Source organism: Hypanus sabinus, chromosome 11, assembly GCF_030144855.1.
Source record: "Hypanus sabinus isolate sHypSab1 chromosome 11, sHypSab1.hap1, whole genome shotgun sequence".
Classification (NCBI taxonomy): Eukaryota; Metazoa; Chordata; class Chondrichthyes; order Myliobatiformes; family Dasyatidae; genus Hypanus; species Hypanus sabinus.
The window spans coordinates 4,420,658-4,445,136 of record NC_082716.1 but is presented as its reverse complement, the minus strand read 5'-3'; the positions used below and the strand labels follow the sequence as shown (position 1 = coordinate 4,445,136).

Sequence of the window (24,479 nt, the reverse complement as noted above, 5' to 3'; positions counted from 1 at the left end):
GTGTGGGAACGGGACAGTGAGGGTGAGGACTGGGGTGAGTGTGTGGGAACAGGACAGTGAGGGTGAGGACTGGGGTGAGTGTGTGGGAACAGGACAGTGAGGGTGAGGACTGGTGTGACCGTGGGAACAGGACAGCGAGGCTGAGGACTGGAGTGACTGTGGGAACAGGACAGTGAGGGTGAGGACTGGGGTGAGTGTGGGAACTGGACAGTGAGGGTGAGGACTGGGGTGAGTGTGGGAACGGGACAGTGAGGGTGAGGACTGGGTTGAGTGTGTGGGAACGGGACAGTGAGGGTGAGGACTGGGATGAGTGTGGGAACGGGACAGTGAGGGTGAGCACTGGGGTGAGTGTGTGGGAACAGGACAGTGAGGGTGAGGACTGGGGTGAGTGTGTGGGAACGGGACAGTGAGGGTGAGGACTGGGGTCAATGTGGAACGGGACAGTGAGGGTGAGGACTGGGGTGAGTGTGGGAACGGGACAGTGAGGGTGAGGACTGGGGTGAGTGTGGGAATGGGACAGTGAGGGTGAGGACTGGGGTCAAAGTGGAACGGGACAGTGAGGGTGAGGACTGGGGTGAGTGTGGGATCGGGACAGTGAGGGTGAGGACTGGGGTGAGTGTGTGGGAACAGGACAGTGAGGGTGAGGACTGGGGTGAGTGTGTGGGAACAGGACTGAGGGTGAGGACTGGGGTGAGTGTGTAATAAGGGGACAGTGAGGGTGAGGACTGGGGTGAGTGTGGGAATGGGACAGTGAGGGTGAGGACTGGGGTGAGTGTGTGGGAACAGGACAGTGAGGGTGAGGACTGGGGTGAGTGTGTGGGAACAGGACTGAGGGTGAGGACTGGGGTGAGTGTGTAATAAGGGGACAGTGAGGGTGAGGACTGGGGTGAGTGTGGGAATGGGACAGTGAGGGTGAGGACTGGGGTGAGTGTGGGAACGGGACAGTGAGGGTGAGGACTGGGGTGAGTGTGTGGGAACGGGACAGTGAGGGTAAGGATTGGGGTGAGTGTGTGTGAACGGGACAGTGAGGGTGAGGACTGGGGTGAGTGTGTGGGAACGGGACAGTGAGGGTGAGGACTGGGGTGAGTGTGTGGGAACAGGACAGTGAGTGTGAGGACTGGGGTGAGAGTGGGAAGGGGACAGTGAATGTGAGGACTGGGGTGAGTGTGGGAACGGGACAGTGAGGGTGAGGACTGGGGTGAGTGTGTGGGAACGGGACAGTGAGGGTGAGGACTGGGGTGAGTGTGTGGGAACGGGACAGTAAGGGTGAGGATTGGGGTGAGTGTGTGGGAACGGGACAGTGAGGGTGAGGACTGGGGTGAGTGTGTGGGAACGGACAGTGAGGGTGAGGACTGGGGTCAGTGTGGGAACGGGACAGTGAGGGTGAGGACTGGGGTGAGTGTGTGGGAACGGGACAGTGAGGGTGAGGACTGGGGTCAGTGTGGGAACGGGACAGTGAGGGTGAGGACTGGGGTCAGTGTGGGAACGGGACAGTGAGGGTGAGGACTGGGGTGAATGTCGGAATAGGACAGTGAGGGTGAGGACTGGGGTGAGTGTGGGAACGGGACAGTGAGGGTGAGTGTGGGAACGGGACAGTGAGTGTGAGGACTGGGGTGAGTGTGGGAACGGGACAGTGAGGGTGAGGACTGGGGTGAGTGTGTGAACGGGACAGTGAGTGTGAGGACTGGGGTGAGTGTGGGAACGGGACAGTGAGGGTGAGGACTGGGGTGAGTGTGGGAACGGGACAGTGGGGGAGAGGACTGGGGTGAATGTGTGGGAACGGGACAGTGGGGGAGAGGACTGGGGTGAGTGTGTGGGAACAGGACAGTGAGGGTGAGGACTGGGGTGAGTGTGTGGGAACGGGACAGTGGGGGTGAGGACTGGGGTGAGTGTGTGGGATTGGGACAGTGAGGGTGAGGACTGGGGTGAGTGTGTGGGAACGGACAGTGAGGGTGAGGACTGGGGTCAGTGTGGGAACGGGACAGTGAGGGTGAGGACTGGGGTGAGTGTGTGGGAACGGGACAGTGAGGGTGAGGACTGGGGTCAGTGTGGGAACGGGACAGTGAGGGTGAGGACTGGGGTCAGTGTGGGAACAGGACAGTGAGGGTGAGGACTGGGGTGAATGTCGGAATAGGACAGTGAGGGTGAGGACTGGGGTGAGTGTGGGAATGGGACAGTGAGGGTGAGGACTGGGGTGAATGTCGGAATAGGACAGTGAGGGTGAGGACTGGGGTGAGTGTGGGAATGGGACAGTGAGGGTGAGGACTGGGGTGAATGTGGGAACGGGGCAGTGAGGGTGAGGACTGGGGTGAATGTGGGAACGGGACAGTGAGGGTGAGGACTGGGGTGAGTGTGTGGGAACGGGACAGTGAGGGTGAGGACTGGGGTGAGTGTGGGAACAGGACAGTGAGTGTGAGGACTGGGGTGAATGTGGAACGGGACAGTGAGGGTGAGGACTGGGGTGAGTGTGGGAACGGGACAGTGAGGGTGAGTGTGGGAACGGGACAGTGAGTGTGAGGACTGGGGTGAGTGTGGGAACGGGACAGTGAGGGTGAGGACTGGGGTGAGTGTGTGAACGGGACAGTGAGTGTGAGGACTGGGGTGAGTGTGTAATAAGGGGACAGTGAGGGTGAGGACTGGGGTGAGTGTGGGAATGGGACAGTGAGGGTGAGGACTGGGGTGAGTGTGGGAACGGGACAGTGAGGGTGAGGACTGGGGTGAGTGTGTGGGAACGGGACAGTGAGGGTAAGGATTGGGGTGAGTGTGTGGGAACGGGACAGTGAGGGTGAGGACTGGGGTGAATGTGGGAACGGGACAGTGAGGGTGAGGACTGGGGTGAGTGTGTGGGAACAGGACAGTGAGGGTGAGGACTGGGGTGAGTGTGTGGGAACAGGACAGTGAGGGTGAGGACTGGGGTGAGTGTGTGGGAACGGGACAGTGAGGGTGAGGACTGGGGTGAGTGTGGGAACAGGACAGTGAGAGTGAGGACTGGGGTGAGTGTGGAACGGGACAGTGAGGGTGAGGACTGGGGTGAGTGTGGGAATGGGACAGTGAGGGTGAGGACAGGGGTGAGTGTGGGAACGGGACAGTGAGGGTGAGGACTGGGGTGACTGTGGGAACAGGACAGTAAGGGTGAGGACTGGGGTGAGTGTGTGGGAACAGGACAGTGAGGGTGAGGACTGGGGTGAGTGTGGGAACGGGACAGTGAGGGTGAGGACTGGGGTGAGTGTGTGGGAACAGGACAGTGAGGGTGAGGACTGGGGTGAGTGTGTGGGAACAGGACAGTGAGGGTGAGGACTGGGGTGACCGTGGGAACAGGACAGCGAGGCTGAGGACTGGAGTGACTGTGGGAACAGGACAGTGAGGGTGAGGACTGGGGTGAGTGTGGGAACTGGACAGTGAGGGTGAGGACTGGGGTGAGTGTGGGAACGGGACAGTGAGGGTGAGGACTGGGTTGAGTGTGTGGGAACGGGACAGTGAGGGTGAGGACTGGGATGAGTGTGGGAACGGGACAGTGAGGGTGAGCACTGGGGTGAGTGTGTGGGAACAGGACAGTGAGGGTGAGGACTGGGGTGAGTGTGTGGGAACGGGACAGTGAGGGTGAGGACTGGGGTCAATGTGGAACGGGACAGTGAGGGTGAGGACTGGGGTGAGTGTGGGAACGGGACAGTGAGGGTGAGGACTGGGGTGAGTGTGGGAATGGGACAGTGAGGGTGAGGACTGGGGTCAAAGTGGAACGGGACAGTGAGGGTGAGGACTGGGGTGTGTGTGGGATCGGGACAGTGAGGGTGAGGACTGGGGTGAGTGTGTGGGAACAGGACAGTGAGGGTGAGGACTGGGGTGAGTGTGTGGGAACAGGACTGAGGGTGAGGACTGGGGTGAGTGTGTAATAAGGGGACAGTGAGGGTGAGGACTGGGGTGAGTGTGGGAATGGGACAGTGAGGGTGAGGACTGGGGTGAGTGTGTGGGAACAGGACAGTGAGGGTGAGGACTGGGGTGAGTGTGTGGGAACAGGACTGAGGGTGAGGACTGGGGTGAGTGTGTAATAAGGGGACAGTGAGGGTGAGGACTGGGGTGAGTGTGGGAATGGGACAGTGAGGGTGAGGACTGGGGTGAGTGTGGGAACGGGACAGTGAGGGTGAGGACTGGGGTGAGTGTGTGGGAACGGGACAGTGAGGGTAAGGATTGGGGTGAGTGTGTGGGAACGGGACAGTGAGGGTGAGGACTGGGGTGAGTGTGTGGGAACGGGACAGTGAGGGTGAGGACTGGGGTGAGTGTGTGGGAACAGGACAGTGAGTGTGAGGACTGGGGTGAGAGTGGGAAGGGGACAGTGAATGTGAGGACTGGGGTGAGTGTGGGAACGGGACAGTGAGGGTGAGGACTGGGGTGAGTGTGTGGGAACGGGACAGTGAGGGTGAGGACTGGGGTGAGTGTGTGGGAACGGGACAGTAAGGGTGAGGATTTGGGTGAGTGTGTGGGAACGGGACAGTGAGGGTGAGGACTGGGGTGAGTGTGTGGGAACGGACAGTGAGGGTGAGGACTGGGGTCAGTGTGGGAACGGGACAGTGAGGGTGAGGACTGGGGTGAGTGTGTGGGAACGGGACAGTGAGGGTGAGGACTGGGGTCAGTGTGGGAACGGGACAGTGAGGGTGAGGACTGGGGTCAGTGTGGGAACGGGACAGTGAGGGTGAGGACTGGGGTGAATGTCGGAATAGGACAGTGAGGGTGAGGACTGGGGTGAGTGTGGGAACGGGACAGTGAGGGTGAGTGTGGGAACGGGACAGTGAGTGTGAGGACTGGGGTGAGTGTGGGAACGGGACAGTGAGGGTGAGGACTGGGGTGAGTGTGTGAACGGGACAGTGAGTGTGAGGACTGGGGTGAGTGTGGGAACGGGACAGTGAGGGTGAGGACTGGGGTGAGTGTGGGAACGGGACAGTGGGGGAGAGGACTGGGGTGAATGTGTGGGAACGGGACAGTGGGGGAGAGGACTGGGGTGAGTGTGTGGGAACAGGACAGTGAGGGTGAGGACTGGGGTGAGTGTGTGGGAACGGGACAGTGGGGGTGAGGACTGGGGTGAGTGTGTGGGATTGGGACAGTGAGGGTGAGGACTGGGATCAGTGTGTGGGAACGGGACAGTGAGGGTGAGGACTGGGGTGAGTGTGTGGGAATGGGACAGTGGGGGAGAGGACTGGGGTGAGTGTGTGGGAACGGGACAGTGGGGGTGGGGTCTGACTAGCCACTGATCAATGGACGGACCTTCCTGTGGTCATGCGATCAATCCTCGCCATCATTAGAAGGAAGGGCAGAGATTCGGAATGGAGCAACTGTTTCAGGGAGTTCCTGAAAGCCTTGTTAGGGGTGTTTCAGCTCAGGGCAAGGAGGCCTGCTCCTGCTAGCCAGGCGTTGGCAAGATGGTCACAGCAGCAGTCTGGTGTTTAGGGTCCAGTGCGAGGCAACTGCCTGCCCATCTTCCGGTGCTGCACTCTTACAGGGTGTCCTCAGACGGAGGCCATGCCATCATTATGGGTTCAGTCTGGGTTTCTGGGAACGGTGCCCTCCCAGGGAATTCAGTGCATTATACATATTAATTACTGTATTTTAACTTGAATTCAGTAACTGAAGTTGTAAACTTAGTGTGCTCCATCATCAGTCGTATCCAGGAGATCTTCAAGGAATGGTGACTGAAAAGGCAATGTCTGTTCCATCAGTCAGCACTCCCACTACCCAGGACATGGCTCCTTCTCAGAGCTGCCATCAGGGAGGAGGTACAGAAGCCTGAAGGCACACACGTAATGATTCAGGAACAGCTTCTTCCCCTCTGCCTCACTTTGAACCCATGAACACTACCTCACTACTTCTTCATTTCTAATGTTTGCATTGCTTACTTAACTTTAATATTTAATATATATTTACTGTCATTCACATGGATTTTTCAATTATTATGTATTGCATTATTCTGCTGCCGCTACGTTAACAAATTTCACGACATACACCAGTGATAAACCTGTCTCTCATTCTTTATTGCAACCCCTAACCTTTGTATGTCTTCTATTTAAATAAAGTTTTGTATATTTTTTAAAGAAAGGGACAGTAGTGAGGGAGGTACTGTGGTAAAACGTACCTGCTGACCTTTAGCACCAGGCTCCCCCATGGATCCTTGGTCTCCCTGAACTCCTGGTCGACCCCGGTGAGTATTTTGGAAACCTTGCTGTCCTGGCATACCTGGCTCCCCCTGCAAAGATACAAAAGCCACTCTTTGGCATGGTTCAAAAAATAGAGAAGCTTGAAGTATTGAGAACTGTTCCAATTTCCATATCACACAGGGAACACCGTTCACAGTTCCAGTCTCCATATCACACAGGGAACACCGTTCACAGTTCCAGTCTCCATATCACACAGGGAACACCGTGCACAGTTCCAGTCTCCATATCACACTGGGAACACTGTGCACAGTTCCAGTCTCCATATCACACTGGGAACACTGTGCACAGTTCCAGTCTCCATATCACACTGGGAACACCGTGCACAGTTCCAGTCTCCATATCACACTGGGAACACTGTGCACAGTTCCGGTCTCCATATCACACTGGGAACACTGTGCACAGTTCCAGTCTCCATATCACACTGGGAACACTGTGCACAGTTCCGGTCTCCATATCACACTGGGAACACCGTGCACAGTTCCAGTCTCCCTCTCTCTTGAAAGTGAACAAGAATGAACGAGACGCTGGATCGTGCTGTATGCTAGTGAAAGCCAAGCTGGATTGCACTTGTCTGTGGCTGTACGGATGTGAGATGAGGAACTGCTGCATTCTTGATCTTGCAGAAACATGGCTCCAGGACAACATCCATGCACCATTAATCTACAGTCCACGACACTCAGTGACTTGGACTGGATTATTGTTACAATGTGTTTTTCTGCTATCATAAATATATGTGCTATATGCACCGTGCACTGTGTGTGACTGCAGGTTCTGCTTTGCACCTTGGTCCCAGAGAAACGTTGTTTCGTTTGGCTGTTCTCCTGTGTGTGCTTGAATGATAATTAAATTTGAACTTGAACCTACTCATCCTCTCTCCATAACTCAGTGTCTTAAGTCTCACACCATTTTTGTAAATCTCCTCTGGGTTCTTTCCAGCTTAAAGACATTTTTCCTACAGGAGGGCGTCCAAAGCTGAACACAATATTCCACTTGTGACCTCGCTAATGTTTTCTAACATACCGACCGAACTCCTCTCCTTACCCCGACTGACAAACTCCAATACTCCATACCCTGACTAAAGCCCTCTTCACCACCCTGTCTACCTGTGACTCCACTTTCAGCCAATGCTCTACAATGCTGCCCAGTGCTCTGCCCCTCACAGTGAAAGTCCGAACAAATTTTTCCTTTCCAAAGTGTAACACTTCACATTTGTCAAAATTGAACACCGTTTGCATAACCGGATGGTCTGCACTTGAGCAGGGATTGTCTTATGCAGCGGATCCCAGTACTATCACAGTAATGCAGTTAGGTTTAATTACCTTAGGACCTCGTTGACCTCTGTCACCCACTGGGCCAGGTTCACCAGGAGCTCCTCGAGGTCCAGGTTTCCCAGCGATCCCGGTTAGCCCAACATCACCAAGGTCTCCCTGTGGAAATGATATCAGTTCAAGAAGAATGCAGTTACATTAGGACCCAACAAACAGGTTTAACAGAACCGTATCAGTTATAATGTCCTGAGGCAGACCAGAACCCCATCACTGAAAATCTGAAATAAAATGACAGTGCTGGGCATGCATACTCAACAGGTCAGGTAGCATCTGTGGAGAAAGAAACAGTTAATGTTTCAGGTGCAGAAACGTTCATCAGAACTTCACCACTGATTGCATGAAAAATAACTCCCCTTTAATGATCTTAAATTGATGATCTCTTGTTGTTAACAAGGTTAGACAGTAGTGCAGAAGGGAGAGCTGCTACCTCATGGCTCAAGAGAGCCAAACTCTGTGTGGAGTTTGCACATTCTCCCTGTGACCACCCGAGTTTCCCTGGCTGCTCCAGTGCCCTCCCACATCCCACCATTTCCTGATCAGTCAGTGCATCAAAGAATATGGCGAGCAGGCTGCTGTAAGGGGTTGATTGGGACCCAGGAGCAGCCATAATGCAATGGCAGAGTAGACTCGATGGGCTTAATGGTCTAATTCTGCTCTTTTGTCTTATGGTGTTATGGGTAGGACAGGTGATGAGGTTCTGCAGAGGGAGTTCAGGGAGTTAAGTGCTAAGTTAAAGGGCAGGCTTCCAGGATTGTGAGCTCAGGATTGCTCCCTGTGCCATGAGCTAGTGAGGAAAGTTAAACAGTTAATACGTGGCTAAAGAGTTGGTGTTGGATTATTAGTCTCTCTTTCCAAAGGTGGGACCTGTACAGAAGGGACAGTTTGCACGTGAACTGATGGGGTCTGATATCAATTGCAGTCAACAGGATTAGTTGCAATGTAAAAGTTGTACAAAATCAAAAAGCATGAATACAGGACTGAAGTGTTGTATTTGAATGCACGCAGTATACAGAATAAGGTAGATGAGCTTGCAGCACAGTTACAGATTGGCAGGTATGATGCAGGCATCACTGAATCATGGCCGAAAGAAGGTTACAGTTCGGAGCTTAATATCCAAAGACACACATTGTATCAGAAGAACAGGCAGGAAGGCAGAGAGGTGGTGTTGCTCTGTTGGTAAAAGTTGAAATCACATCATTAGAAAGAGGTGACAAGAGGTCAGATGGTGATGAATCATTGTGGATGGATCAAAGGAACTGCAAGGATAAAACACCCTGACGGGAGATGTAGACAGACCCCCAAATAATAGTAAGGACGTGGCCTACAACTACAAAGGGAGATAGAAAATGCAGCCAAATGCCAATGTTACAATAGTCATGGGGGATTTCACTATGCAGGTAGATTGGGAAAATCAGGTTGGTGCTGGATTCCAGGAGGGGGAATTTCTAGAGCAGCTCGAGATGGCTTTTTAGAGGTGGTTGAGTGCACCTGAGGATCAGCTATTCTGGATTGGGTGTTATGCAATGAACCAGAATTGATTAGAGACCATAAGGTAAAGAACCCTTATGGGAAAGTGATCATAATATGATCGAATTTACACTGAAATTTGAGAAGATAAAGACAGTTCTATCAGTATTACGGTGGAGTAAAGGGAATTACAGAGGCATGAGAGAGGAGCTGACCAGATTGATCGGAAACAAATACTGGGGCAGGGATAACAGTAGAGCACCAATGGCTGAAATTTCTGAAAGTGATTTGGAAAGCACAGGATATGTACATCCCAAAGAGAAAGAAATATTTGAAAGGAAAAATGACATAACCGTGGCTAACAAGAGAAGTCAAAGCCAACATAAAAGCCAAAGAGGATATAATATAGCGACATTAGTGGGAAGTTAGAGGATCAGGAAGCTTTTAAAAACCAAAAGAAGGCAGCAAAAAACTATTATGGTAAAGATGGAATATGAAAGTAAGTTAGCAAATAATATTAAAGAAGATACCAAAAGTTTCTTCAGATACATAAAATGTAAAAGACGCAAGAGTGGATATGGGACCACTGCAAAATTATGCTGGAGAACAGGAAATGAGGGACAATGAAATGGCAGATGAACTGAATAAGTATTTTGCATCAGTCTATATAGTGGAAGACACAAGCAGTACGGTGGAAGTTTCAGGTGTTGTGGTCATGCATTGTGTGAAGTTATGATAACTAAACAGAAGGTTCTTGGGAAACTAAAAGGTTTGAAGGTAGATAGGTCCCCTGGACCAGATGTTGTACACCCCAGAGTTCTGAAAGAGGTGGCTGAAGAGATTGTGGAGGCATTAGTAATGATCTTATAAGAATCACTAGATTCTAGAATGGTTCTGGAAGATGGAAAATTGCAAATGTCACTCCAGTCTTCAAAATGGAGAGAGGCAGAAGAAAGGAAACTATAGGCCAATTAGTCTGACCTGAGTTTGGGAAGATGTTGGAGTTGATTATTAATGATGAGGTCTCAGGGTATTTGGAGGCACATGATAAAATAAGCCAGAGTTAACATAGTTCTCTAACAAATCTTTTGGAGTTCTTTGAAGAAATGACAAAGGAGAATCAAGGGATGTTGAGTACTTGGATTTTCAGAAGGTCTTTGACAAGGTATCACACATGAGGCTGCTTGATATGCTACGAGCCCATGGTATTACAGGAAAGTTTCTAGCATGGATACAGCAGTGGCTGGTTTGCAGGAAGCAAAGGGTGGGAATAAAGGGAACCTTTTCTGGCTGGTTGCTGGTGACTAGTGATGTTCTTCAGGGGCCTGTGTTGGGACCAATTCTTTTTATGTTACGGTATATGTCAATGATTTGGGTGATGGAATTGATGGCTTTGTTGCAAAGTTTGCTGACAATATGAAGACAGATGGAGGGGCAGGTAGTTTTGAGGAAGTAGAGAGCCTACAGAAGGACTTAGACAAAATAGGAGAATTCAAAGGGCTGAATGGCCTAATTCTGTTCCGCTATCTTATGATCTCAGCACCAGAACAATCCCAAACTTGTTCATCACAGAACAGGCCCACCCTCATTCATCTCAGGTACATTCACAACGTCGTTCATCACCAGAATAGTCCTGATCTCTTTCACCTCCAGAGCATACCCAATCCCATTCAGCACCAGAACTGCCCCAATCTCATTCATGACCAGGACAGACTGGGTCTGGTTCACCACCAGAACAGACCAAATCTTTTCGTCACCAGAACAGGCCAGATTTTGTTCATGACCCGAACAATCCTGATCTCATTCATCAGCAGAATAATCCAGATCTTGTTCATCACCAGAACAGGCCCAATCTCATTCATCAGCAGAAAAGACCAGATCTCACCCATCACCGAAACACTGATAATCACCAGAAGAGATGCAAACTCGTTAATCTCCAGAACAATATAACCATGTTAATCAACAGAATAGGCCCGATCTCATCCATCAGCAGAACAGTCCCAATATCGTTCATCACAAACAATCCTAACATCATCACAGGAACAGTCGAAACATCGTTCACAGGAACATTCCAAAGATTGTTCATTACAGGAACAGTCTGGACATCGTTCATCACAGGGACAGTCTGAAAATCAATCATCACAAGAACAGTCCAGACATCGTTCCTCACAGGACAGTCCCAACATCGTTCATTATAGGAACAGTCCCAACATCATGCATCACAGGAAAAGTCCCAAAATTGTTCATCACAGGAACAGTCCCGACGTCGTTCATCACCGAAAAGTCCAAACATCGTTCATCACAGGAAAACCCCCAATATCGTTCATCACAGGAACAGTCCCAACATCGTTCATTATAGGAACAGTCCCAACATCATGCATCACAGGAAAGGTCCCAAAATCGTTCATCACAGGAACAGTCCCGACGTCGTTCATCACCGAAAAGTCCAAACATCGTTCATCACAGGAAAACCCCCAATATCGTTCATCACAGGAACAGTCCCAACATCGTTCATTATAGGAACAGTTCCGAAATCATTCATCACAGGAACACTCCTGACATCATTCAGCACGGGAATAGTCCCGACATTGTTCATGAAAGGAACAGTCCGAACATTGTTCATCACAGAAATAGTCCCAATATCGTTCATCACAGGAACAGTCCAAAAATCATTAATCACAGAAATGTCTGAGCATTGTTAATCACAGGACCAGTCCAAATATTGTTCATCACAGGAACAGACCCGACATTGTTCATTACAGGGACAGACCCGACATTGTTCATTACAGGAACAGTCCCGACATCATTCATGACAGGAAGAGTCTGAACATCATTCATCACAGGAACAGTCCCAACATCGTTCATCACAGGGACAGTGCAAAAATCATTAATCACAGAAATGTCCGAGCATCGCTAATCACAGGACAAGTCCAAATATTGTTCATCACAGGAACAGTCCTGACATTGTTCATCACAGAACAGTCCCAACATCATTCATCACAGGAACAGTCCCAACATCGTTCATCACAGGAACAGTCCCAACATCATTCATCACAGGAACAGTCCCAACATCGTTCATCACAGGAACAGTCCCAACATCATTCATCACAGGAACAGTCCCAACATCGTTCATCACAGGAACAGTCCAGACATCGTTCATCACAGGAACAGTCCAGACATCGTTCATCACAGGAACAGTCCAGACATCGTTCATCACAGAACAGTCCAGACATCGTTCATCACAGAACAGTCCAGACATCGTTCATCACAGAACAGTCCCAACATCGTTCATCACAGGAGCAACCCAACTTGGATCATCACAGGAACAGTCTGAATATTGTTCATCACAGGAACAGTCCCAGTATTGTTCATCACAGGAACAGTCTGAATATCGTTCAGCACGGGAACAGTCCCAGTATTGTTCATCACAGGAACAGTCTGAATATCGTTCAGCACGGGAACAGTCCCGACGTCGTTCATCACAGGAACAGTCCCAGCATCGTTCATCACAGGCACAGTCCATATCTTGTTCATCAGAGAAACAGTCCTGACATTGTTCATTAAAGGAACACAACCAACATCGTTCATCACAGGAACAGACCGAACATCATTCATCACAAGAACATTCCCAACATCGTTCATCACGGGAACAGTCCCAACATCGTTTATCACAGGAACAGTCCCAACATCGTTCATCACAGGAACAGTCCAAATATCGTTCATCACGGGAACAGTCCAAATATCGTTCATCACAGGAACAGTCCGAACATCGATCATCACAGGAAGAGTCCCAACATCGTTCATAAGAGGAAAAGTCCCGACATCGTTCATCACAGGAACAGTCCAAAATTCATTCATCACAAGAAGAGTCCCGATATCCTTCATCACAGAACAGTCCCAACATCGTTCATCACAGGCACAGTCCATATCTTGTTCATCAGAGGAACAGTCCTGACATTGTTCATTAAAGGAACACAACCAACATCGTTCATCACAGGAACAGACCGAACATCGTTCATCACAGGAACAGTCCCGACATCATTCATAAGAGGAACAGTCCAAACATCGTTCATCACTGGAACAGTCCCAACATCGTTCAACACAGGAACAGTCCCAACATGGTTCATAACGGGAACAGTCCAAACATCGATCATCACAGGAACAGTCATAACATCGTTCAGCACAGGAACATCCCAATATAGTTGATCACAGGAACTGTCCCAACATCGTTCATCACAGGAAAAGACTGAAAATCATTCATCAGAGGAACAGCACAAATATTGTTCATCACAGGAACAGTCCCAACATCGTTCATACAGGAACAGTCCGAACATCGATCATCACAGGAATAGTCCAAACAACGTTCATCACAGGGACAGTCCAAAATTAATTAATCACAGGAAGAGTCCCGATATCCTTCATCTCAGGAACAGTCCAAACATCGTTCATAACGGGAACAGTCTAAACATCGTTCATCACAGGAACAGTCCCAACATCGTTCATAACGGGAACAGTCTAAACATCGTTCATCACAGGAACAGTCCGAACATCGTTCACCACAGGAACAGTCCCGACATTGTTCATAAGAGGAAAAGTCCCAACATCGTTCATCACAGGGACAGTCCAAAATTCATTAATCACAGGAAGAATCCCGATATCCTTCATCACAGAACAGTCCCAGCATCGTTCATCACAGGCACAGTCCATATCTTGTTCATCAGAGAAACAGTCCTGACATTGTTCATTAAAGGAACACAACCAACATCGTTCATCACAGGAACAGACTGAACATCGTTCATCACAGGAACATTCCCAACATCGTTCATCACGGGAACAGTCCAAACATCGTTCATCACAGGAACAGTCCCAACATCGTTCATCACAGGAACATTCCCAACATCGTTCATCACGGGAACAGTCCGAATATTGTTCATCACAGGAACAGTCCGAACATCGTTCATAAGAGGAACAGTCCGAACATCGTTCATCACAGGAACAGTCCCAACATCGTTCATCACGGGAACAGTCCCAACATCGTTCATAACGGGAACAGTCCTGACATAGTTCATAACGGGAACAGTCCCGACATCGTTCAGCACAGGAACAGCACCAATATCGTTCATAACGGGAAAAGTCCAAATATTATTCATCACAGGAACATTCGTAACATCGTTCAGCACAGGAACATTCCAAATATCATTCATCACAGGAACAATCCACACATTGTTCTTCACAGGAACAGTCCCGTCATCGTTCATGACAGGAACAGTCCGTGCATCGTTCATCAGAGGAACAACTCCAATATAGTTCATCACAGGAATAGTCCAAACATCTTTCATCACAGGAACAGTCCCGACATTGTTCATCACAGGAACAGTCCAGACATCGTTCATGACAGTAACAGTCTGAACATCATTCATCACAGGAACAGTCCGAACATCGTTTATCACAGGAACAGTCCAAACATCGTTCATCACAGAAACAGTCCTGACATCGTTCATGACAGGAACAGTCCGAACATTGTTCATCACAGGAACAGTCCCAACATCATTCATTACAGGAACAGTCCCAACATCTTTTTTCACAGGAACTGTTCGAACATCACTCATCATAGGAACAGTCTGTACATCTTTCATCACAAGAACAGTCCGAACATCGTTCATCACAGGAACAGTCCGAATATTGTTCATCACAGGAACAGTCCGAACATCGTTCATCACAGGAACAGTCCTGACATCGTTCATGACAGGAACAGTCCGAACATCGTTCATCACAGGAACAGTCCGAATATTGTTCATCACAGGAACAGTCCCAACATCATTCATTACAGGAACAGTCCCAACATCTTTTTTCACAGGAACTGTTCGAACATCACTCATCATAGGAACAGTCTGTACATCTTTCATCACAAGAACAGTCCGAACATCGTTCATAACAGGAACATTCCAAATATCATTCATCACAGGAACAGTCTGAACATCGTTCATCACGGGAACAGTCCCAACATCGTTTATCACAGGAACAGTCCCAACATCGTTCATCACAGGAACAGTCCAAATATCGTTCATCACGGGAACAGTCCAAATATCGTTCATCACAGGAACAGTCCGAACATCGATCATCACAGGAAGAGTCCCAACATCGTTCATAAGAGGAAAAGTCCCGACATCGTTCATCACAGGAACAGTCCAAAATTCATTCATCACAAGAAGAGTCCCGATATCCTTCATCACAGAACAGTCCCAACATCGTTCATCACAGGCACAGTCCATATCTTGTTCATCAGAGGAACAGTCCTGACATTGTTCATTAAAGGAACACAACCAACATCGTTCATCACAGGAACAGACCGAACATCGTTCATCACAGGAACAGTCCCGACATCATTCATAAGAGGAACAGTCCAAACATCGTTCATCACTGGAACAGTCCCAACATCGTTCAACACAGGAACAGTCCCAACATGGTTCATAACGGGAACAGTCCAAACATCGATCATCACAGGAACAGTCATAACATCGTTCAGCACAGGAACATCCCAATATAGTTGATCACAGGAACTGTCCCAACATCGTTCATCACAGGAAAAGACTGAAAATCATTCATCAGAGGAACAGCACAAATATTGTTCATCACAGGAACAGTCCCAACATCGTTCATACAGGAACAGTCCGAACATCGATCATCACAGGAATAGTCCAAACAACGTTCATCACAGGGACAGTCCAAAATTAATTAATCACAGGAAGAGTCCCGATATCCTTCATCTCAGGAACAGTCCAAACATCGTTCATAACGGGAACAGTCTAAACATCGTTCATCACAGGAACAGTCCCAACATCGTTCATAACGGGAACAGTCTAAACATCGTTCATCACAGGAACAGTCCGAACATCGTTCACCACAGGAACAGTCCCGACATTGTTCATAAGAGGAAAAGTCCCAACATCGTTCATCACAGGGACAGTCCAAAATTCATTAATCACAGGAAGAATCCCGATATCCTTCATCACAGAACAGTCCCAGCATCGTTCATCACAGGCACAGTCCATATCTTGTTCATCAGAGAAACAGTCCTGACATTGTTCATTAAAGGAACACAACCAACATCGTTCATCACAGGAACAGACTGAACATCGTTCATCACAGGAACATTCCCAACATCGTTCATCACGGGAACAGTCCAAACATCGTTCATCACAGGAACAGTCCCAACATCGTTCATCACAGGAACATTCCCAACATCGTTCATCACGGGAACAGTCCGAATATTGTTCATCACAGGAACAGTCCGAACATCGTTCATAAGAGGAACAGTCCGAACATCGTTCATCACAGGAACAGTCCCAACATCGTTCATCACGGGAACAGTCCCAACATCGTTCATAACGGGAACAGTCCTGACATAGTTCATAACGGGAACAGTCCCGACATCGTTCAGCACAGGAACAGCACCAATATCGTTCATAACGGGAAAAGTCCAAATATTATTCATCACAGGAACATTCGTAACATCGTTCAGCACAGGAACATTCCAAATATCATTCATCACAGGAACAATCCACACATTGTTCTTCACAGGAACAGTCCCGTCATCGTTCATGACAGGAACAGTCCGTGCATCGTTCATCAGAGGAACAACTCCAATATAGTTCATCACAGGAATAGTCCAAACATCTTTCATCACAGGAACAGTCCCGACATTGTTCATCACAGGAACAGTCCAGACATCGTTCATGACAGTAACAGTCTGAACATCATTCATCACAGGAACAGTCCGAACATCGTTTATCACAGGAACAGTCCAAACATCGTTCATCACAGAAACAGTCCTGACATCGTTCATGACAGGAACAGTCCGAACATTGTTCATCACAGGAACAGTCCCAACATCATTCATTACAGGAACAGTCCCAACATCTTTTTTCACAGGAACTGTTCGAACATCACTCATCATAGGAACAGTCTGTACATCTTTCATCACAAGAACAGTCCGAACATCGTTCATCACAGGAACAGTCCGAATATTGTTCATCACAGGAACAGTCCGAACATCGTTCATCACAGGAACAGTCCTGACATCGTTCATGACAGGAACAGTCCGAACATCGTTCATCACAGGAACAGTCCGAATATTGTTCATCACAGGAACAGTCCCAACATCATTCATTACAGGAACAGTCCCAACATCTTTTTTCACAGGAACTGTTCGAACATCACTCATCATAGGAACAGTCTGTACATCTTTCATCACAAGAACAGTCCGAACATCGTTCATAACAGGAACATTCCAAATATCATTCATCACAGGAACAGTCTGAACATCGTTCATCACAGGAACAGTCCCAACATCTTTCATCACAGGAACAGTCCGAATATTGTTCATCACAGGAACAGTCCGAACATCGTTCATCACAGGAACAGCCCCAATATCATTCATCACAGGAACAGTCTCGACATCGTTCATCACAGGACCAGTCCAAATATTGTTCATCACAGGAACAGACCCGACATTGTTCATTACAGGGACAGACCCGACATTGTTCATTACAGGAACAGTCCCGACATCATTCATGACAGGAAGAGTCTGAACATCATTCATCACAGGAACAGTCCCAACATCGTTCATCACAGGGACAGTGCAAAAATCATTAATCACAGAAATGTCCGAGCATCGCTAATCACAGGACAAGTCCAAATATTGTTCATCACAGGAACAGTCCTGACATTGTTCATCACAGAACAGTCCCAACATCATTCATCACAGGAACAGTCCCAACATCGTTCATCACAGGAACAGTCCCAACATCATTCATCACAGGAACAGTCCCAACATCGTTCATCACAGGAACAGTCCCAACATCATTCATCACAGGAACAGTCCCAACATCGTTCATCACAGGAACAGTCCAGACATCGTTCATCACAGGAACAGTCCAGACATCGTTCATCACAGGAACAGTCCAGACATCGTTCATCACAGAACAGTCCAGACATCGTTCATCACAGAACAGTCCAGACATCGTTCATCACAGAACAGTCCCAACATCGTTCATCACAGGAGCAACCCAACTTGGATCATCACAGGAACAGTCTGAATATTGTTCATCACAGGAACAGTCCCAGTATTGTTCATCACAGGAACAGTCTGAATATCGTTCAGCACGGGAACAGTCCCAGTATTGTTCATCACAGGAACAGTCTGAATATCGTTCAGCACGGGAACAGTCCCGACGTCGTTCATCACAGGAACAGTCCCAGCATCGTTCATCACAGGCACAGTCCATATCTTGTTCATCAGAGAAACAGTCCTGACATTGTTCATTAAAGGAACACAACCAACATCGTTCATCACAGGAACAGACCGAACATCATTCATCACAAGAACATTCCCAACATCGTTCATCACGGGAACAGTCCCAACATCGTTTATCACAGGAACAGTCCCAACATCGTTCATCACAGGAACAGTCCAAATATCGTTCATCACAGGAACAGTCCAAATATCGTTCATCACAGGAACAGTCCGAACATCGATCATCACAGGAAGAGTCCCAACATCGTTCATAAGAGGAAAAGTCCCGACATCGTTCATCACAGGAACAGTCCAAAATTCATTCATCACAAGAAGAGTCCCGATATCCTTCATCACAGAACAGTCCCAACATCGTTCATCACAGGCACAGTCCATATCTTGTTCATCAGAGGAACAGTCCTGACATTGTTCATTAAAGGAACACAACCAACATCGTTCATCACAGGAACAGACCGAACATCGTTCATCACAGGAACGGTCCCGACATCATTCATAAGAGGAACAGTCCAAACATCGTTCATCACTGGAACAGTCCCAACATCGTTCAACACAGGAACAGTCCCAACATGGTTCATAACGGGAACAGTCCAAACATCGATCATCACAGGAACAGTCATAACATCGTTCAGCACAGGAACATCCCAATATAGTTGATCACAGGAACTGTCCCAACATCGTTCATCACAGGAAAAGACTGAAAATCATTCATCAGAGGAACAGCACAAATATTGTTCATCACAGGAACAGTCCCAACATCGTTCATACAGGAACAGTCCGAACATCGATCATCACAGGAATAGTCCAAACAACGTTCATCACAGGGACAGTCCAAAATTAATTAATCACAGGAAGAGTCCCGATATCCTTCATCTCAGGAACAGTCCAAACATCGTTCATAACGGGAACAGTCTAAACATCGTTCATCACAGGAACAGTCCCAACATCGTTCATAACGGGAACAGTCTAAACATCGTTCATCACAGGAACAGTCCCAACATCGTTCATCACAGGAACAGTCCCAACATCATTCATCACAGGAACAGTCCCAACATCGTTCATCACAGGAACAGTCCAGACATCGTTCATCACAGGAACAGTCCAGACATCGTTCATCACAGGAACAGTCCCAACATCATTCATCACAGGAACAGTCCCAACATCGTTCATCACAGGAACAGTCCCAACATCATTCATCACAGGAACAGTCCCAACATCGTTCATCACAGGAACAGTCCCAACATCATTCATCACAGGAACAGTCCCAACATCGTTCATCACAGGAACAGTCCAGACATCGTTCATCACAGGAACAGTCCAGACATCGTTCATCACAGGAACAGTCCAGACATCGTTCATCACAGAACAGTCCAGACATCGTTCATCACAGAACAGTCCAGACATCGTTCATCACAGAACAGTCCCAACATCGTTCATCACAGGAGCAACCCAACTTGGATCATCACAGGAACAGTCTGAATATTGTTCATCACAGGAACAGTCCCAGTATTGTTCATCACAGGAACAGTCTGAATATCGTTCAGCACGGGAACAGTCCCAGTATTGTTCATCACAGGAACAGTCTGAATATCGTTCAGCACGGGAACAGTCCCGACGTCGTTCATCACAGGAACAGTCCCAGCATCGTTCATCACAGGCACAGTCCATATCTTGTTCATCAGAGAAACAGTCCTGACATTGTTCATTAAAGGAACACAACCAACATCGTTCATCACAGGAACAGACCGAACATCATTCATCACAAGAACATTCCCAACATCGTTCATCACGGGAACAGTCCCAACATCGTTTATCACAGGAACAGTCCCAACATCGTTCATCACAGGAACAGTCCAAATATCGTTCATCACAGGAACAGTCCAAATATCGTTTATCACAGGAACAGTCCGAACATCGATCATCACAGGAAGAGTCCCAACATCGTTCATAAGAGGAAAAGTCCCGACATCGTTCATCACAGGAACAGTCCAAAATTCATTCATCACAAGAAGAGTCCCGATATCCTTCATCACAGAACAGTCCCAACATCGTTCATCACAGGCACAGTCCATATCTTGTTCATCAGAGGAACAGTCCTGACATTGTTCATTAAAGGAACACAACCAACATCGTTCATCACAGGAACAGACCGAACATCGTTCATCACAGGAACAGTCCCGACATCATTCATAAGAGGAACAGTCCAAACATCGTTCATCACTGGAACAGTCCCAACATCGTTCAACACAGGAACAGTCCCAACATGGTTCATAACGGGAACAGTCCAAACATCGATCATCACAGGAACAGTCATAACATCGTTCAGCACAGGAACATCCCAATATAGTTGATCACAGGAACTGTCCCAACATCGTTCATCACAGGAAAAGACTGAAAATCATTCATCAGAGGAACAGCACAAATATTGTTCATCACAGGAACAGTCCCAACATCGTTCATACAGGAACAGTCCGAACATCGATCATCACAGGAATAGTCCAAACAACGTTCATCACAGGGACAGTCCAAAATTAATTAATCACAGGAAGAGTCCCGATATCCTTCATCTCAGGAACAGTCCAAACATCGTTCATAACGGGAACAGTCTAAACATCGTTCATCACAGGAACAGTCCCAACATCGTTCATAACGGGAACAGTCTAAACATCGTTCATCACAGGAACAGTCCGAACATCGTTCACCACAGGAACAGTCCCGACATTGTTCATAAGAGGAAAAGTCCCAACATCGTTCATCACAGGGACAGTCCAAAATTCATTAATCACAGGAAGAATCCCGATATCCTTCATCACAGAACAGTCCCAGCATCGTTCATCACAGGCACAGTCCATATCTTGTTCATCAGAGAAACAGTCCTGACATTGTTCATTAAAGGAACACAACCAACATCGTTCATCACAGGAACAGACTGAACATCGTTCATCACAGGAACATTCCCAACATCGTTCATCACGGGAACAGTCCAAACATCGTTCATCACAGGAACAGTCCCAACATCGTTCATCACAGGAACATTCCCAACATCGTTCATCACGGGAACAGTCCGAATATTGTTCATCACAGGAACAGTCCGAACATCGTTCATAAGAGGAACAGTCCGAACATCGTTCATCACAGGAACAGTCCCAACATCGTTCATCACGGGAACAGTCCCAACATCGTTCATAACGGGAACAGTCCTGACATAGTTCATAACGGGAACAGTCCCGACATCGTTCAGCACAGGAACAGCACCAATATCGTTCATAACGGGAAAAGTCCAAATATTATTCATCACAGGAACATTCGTAACATCGTTCAGCACAGGAACATTCCAAATATCATTCATCACAGGAACAATCCACACATTGTTCTTCACAGGAACAGTCCCGTCATCGTTCATGACAGGAACAGTCCGTGCATCGTTCATCAGAGGAACAACTCCAATATAGTTCATCACAGGAATAGTCCAAACATCTTTCATCACAGGAACAGTCCCGACATTGTTCATCACAGGAACAGTCCAGACATCGTTCATGACAGTAACAGTCTGAACATCATTCATCACAGGAACAGTCCGAACATCGTTTATCACAGGAACAGTCCAAACATCGTTCATCACAGAAACAGTCCTGACATCGTTCATGACAGGAACAGTCCGAACATTGTTCATCACAGGAACAGTCCCAACATCATTCATTACAGGAACAGTCCCAACATCTTTTTTCACAGGAACTGTTCGAACATCACTCATCATAGGAACAGTCTGTACATCTTTCATCACAAGAACAGTCCGAACATCGTTCATCACAGGAACAGTCCGAATATTGTTCATCACAGGAACAGTCCGAACATCGTTCATCACAGGAACAGTCCTGACATCGTTCATGACAGGAACAGTCCGAACATCGTTCATCACAGGAACAGTCCGAATATTGTTCATCACAGGAACAGTCCCAACATCATTCATTACAGGAACAGTCCCAACATCTTTTTTCACAGGAACTGTTCGAACATCACTCATCATAGGAACAGTCTGTACATCTTTCATCACAAGAACAGTCCGAACATCGTTCATAACAGGAACATTCCAAATATCATTCATCACAGGAACAGTCTGAACATCGTTCATCACAGGAACAGTCCCAACATCTTTCATCACAGGAACAGTCCGAATATTGTTCATCACAGGAACAGTCCGAACATCGTTCATCACAGGAACAGCCCCAATATCATTCATCACAGGAACAGTCTCGACATCGTTCATCACAGGACCAGTCCAAATATTGTTCATCACAGGAACAGACCCGACATTGTTCATTACAGGGACAGACCCGACATTGTTCATTACAGGAACAGTCCCGACATCATTCATGACAGGAAGAGTCTGAACATCATTCATCACAGGAACAGTCCCAACATCGTTCATCACAGGGACAGTGCAAAAATCATTAATCACAGAAATGTCCGAGCATCGCTAATCACAGGACAAGTCCAAATATTGTTCATCACAGGAACAGTCCTGACATTGTTCATCACAGAACAGTCCCAACATCATTCATCACAGGAACAGTCCCAACATCGTTCATCACAGGAACAGTCCCAACATCATTCATCACAGGAACAGTCCCAACATCGTTCATCACAGGCACAGTCCATATCTTGTTCATCAGAGGAACAGTCCTGACATTGTTCATTAAAGGAACACAACCAACATCGTTCATCACAGGAACAGACCGAACATCATTCATTACAAGAACATTCCCAACATCGTTCATCACAGGAACAGTCCCGACATCATTCATAAGAGGAACAGTCCAAACATCGTTCATCACTGGAACAGTCCCAACATCGTTCAACACAGGAACAGTCCCAACATGGTTCATAACGGGAACAGTCCAAACATCGTTCATCATAGGAACAGTCATAACATCGTTCAGCACAGGAACATCCCAATATACTTAATCACAGGAACTGTCCCAACATCGTTCATCACAGGAAAAGACTGAAAATCATTCATCAGAGGAACAGCACAAATATTGTTCATCACAGGAACAGTCCCAACATCGTTCATACAGGAACAGTCCGAACATCGATCATCACAGGAATAGTCCAAACAACGTTCATCACAGGGACAGTCCAAAATTCGTTAATCACAGGAAGAGTCCCGATATCCTTCATCTCAGGAACAGTCCAAACATCGTTCATAACGGGAACAGTCTAAACATCGTTCATCACAGAAACAGTCCCAACATCGTTCATCACAGGAACAGTCTAAACATCGTTCATCACAGGAACATTCCCAACATCGTTCACCACAGGAACAGTCCCGACATTGTTCATAAGAGGAAAAGTCCCAACATCGTTCATCTCAGGAAAAGTCCGAAATTCATTAATCACAGGAACAGTCAGAATATAATTCATCTCGGGATCAGTCACAACATCGTTCATCACAGGAAAAGTCCAAACATCGATCATCACAGGAACACTCCTGATATTGTTCATTACAGGAACAGTCCCAACATCTTTTATCACAGGAACAGTCCGTACATCGTTCATCTCAGGATCAGTCTAAACATCGTTCATCACAGGAACACTCCTGATATTGTTCATTACAGGAACAGTCCCAACATCTTTTATCACAGGAACAGTCCGTACATCGTTCATCTCAGGATCAGTCTAAACATCGTTCTTCGCAGGAACAGCCCCAATATAGTTCAACACAGAAACAGTCCCAACTTCGTTCATAACGGGAACAGTCCAAACATCGTTCATCACAGGAACAGCCCCAATATCGTTCATCACAGGAAAAGTCCAAACATCGTTCATCACAGGAACATTCCCAACATCGTTCATCACGGGAACAGTCCCAACATCGTTCATAAGAGGAACAGTCCCAACATCGTTCATCACGGGAACAGTCCCAACATCGTTCATAACGGGAACAGTCCTGACATAGTTCATAACGGGAACAGTCCCGACATCGTTCAGCACAGGAACAGCACCAATATCGTTCATAACGGGAAAAGTCCAAATATTATTCATCACAGGAACATTCGTAACATCGTTCAGCACAGGAACATCCCAATATAGTTGATCACAGGAACTGTCCCAACATCGTTCATCACAGGAAAAGACTAAAAATCATTAATCACAGGAACAGTCCCT

At 47.6% G+C, this 24,479-nt stretch overlaps 1 protein-coding gene across 1 annotated transcript in view; it reads right to left on the bottom strand.

Annotated features, from left to right (window-relative positions):
• Positions 1-24,479, bottom strand: part of LOC132401662 (collagen alpha-1(XXIV) chain) — a 511,504-nt gene that overhangs the window by 75,858 nt on the left and 411,167 nt on the right. The window contains exons 48-49 of the mRNA XM_059983704.1: positions 7,523-7,630; positions 6,122-6,232 (exon numbers count right to left, since the gene is read on the bottom strand). Of these exons, the coding sequence (XP_059839687.1) occupies positions 6,122-6,232; positions 7,523-7,630 (219 nt within the window). The remainder of the gene's footprint in view (positions 1-6,121; positions 6,233-7,522; positions 7,631-24,479) is intronic.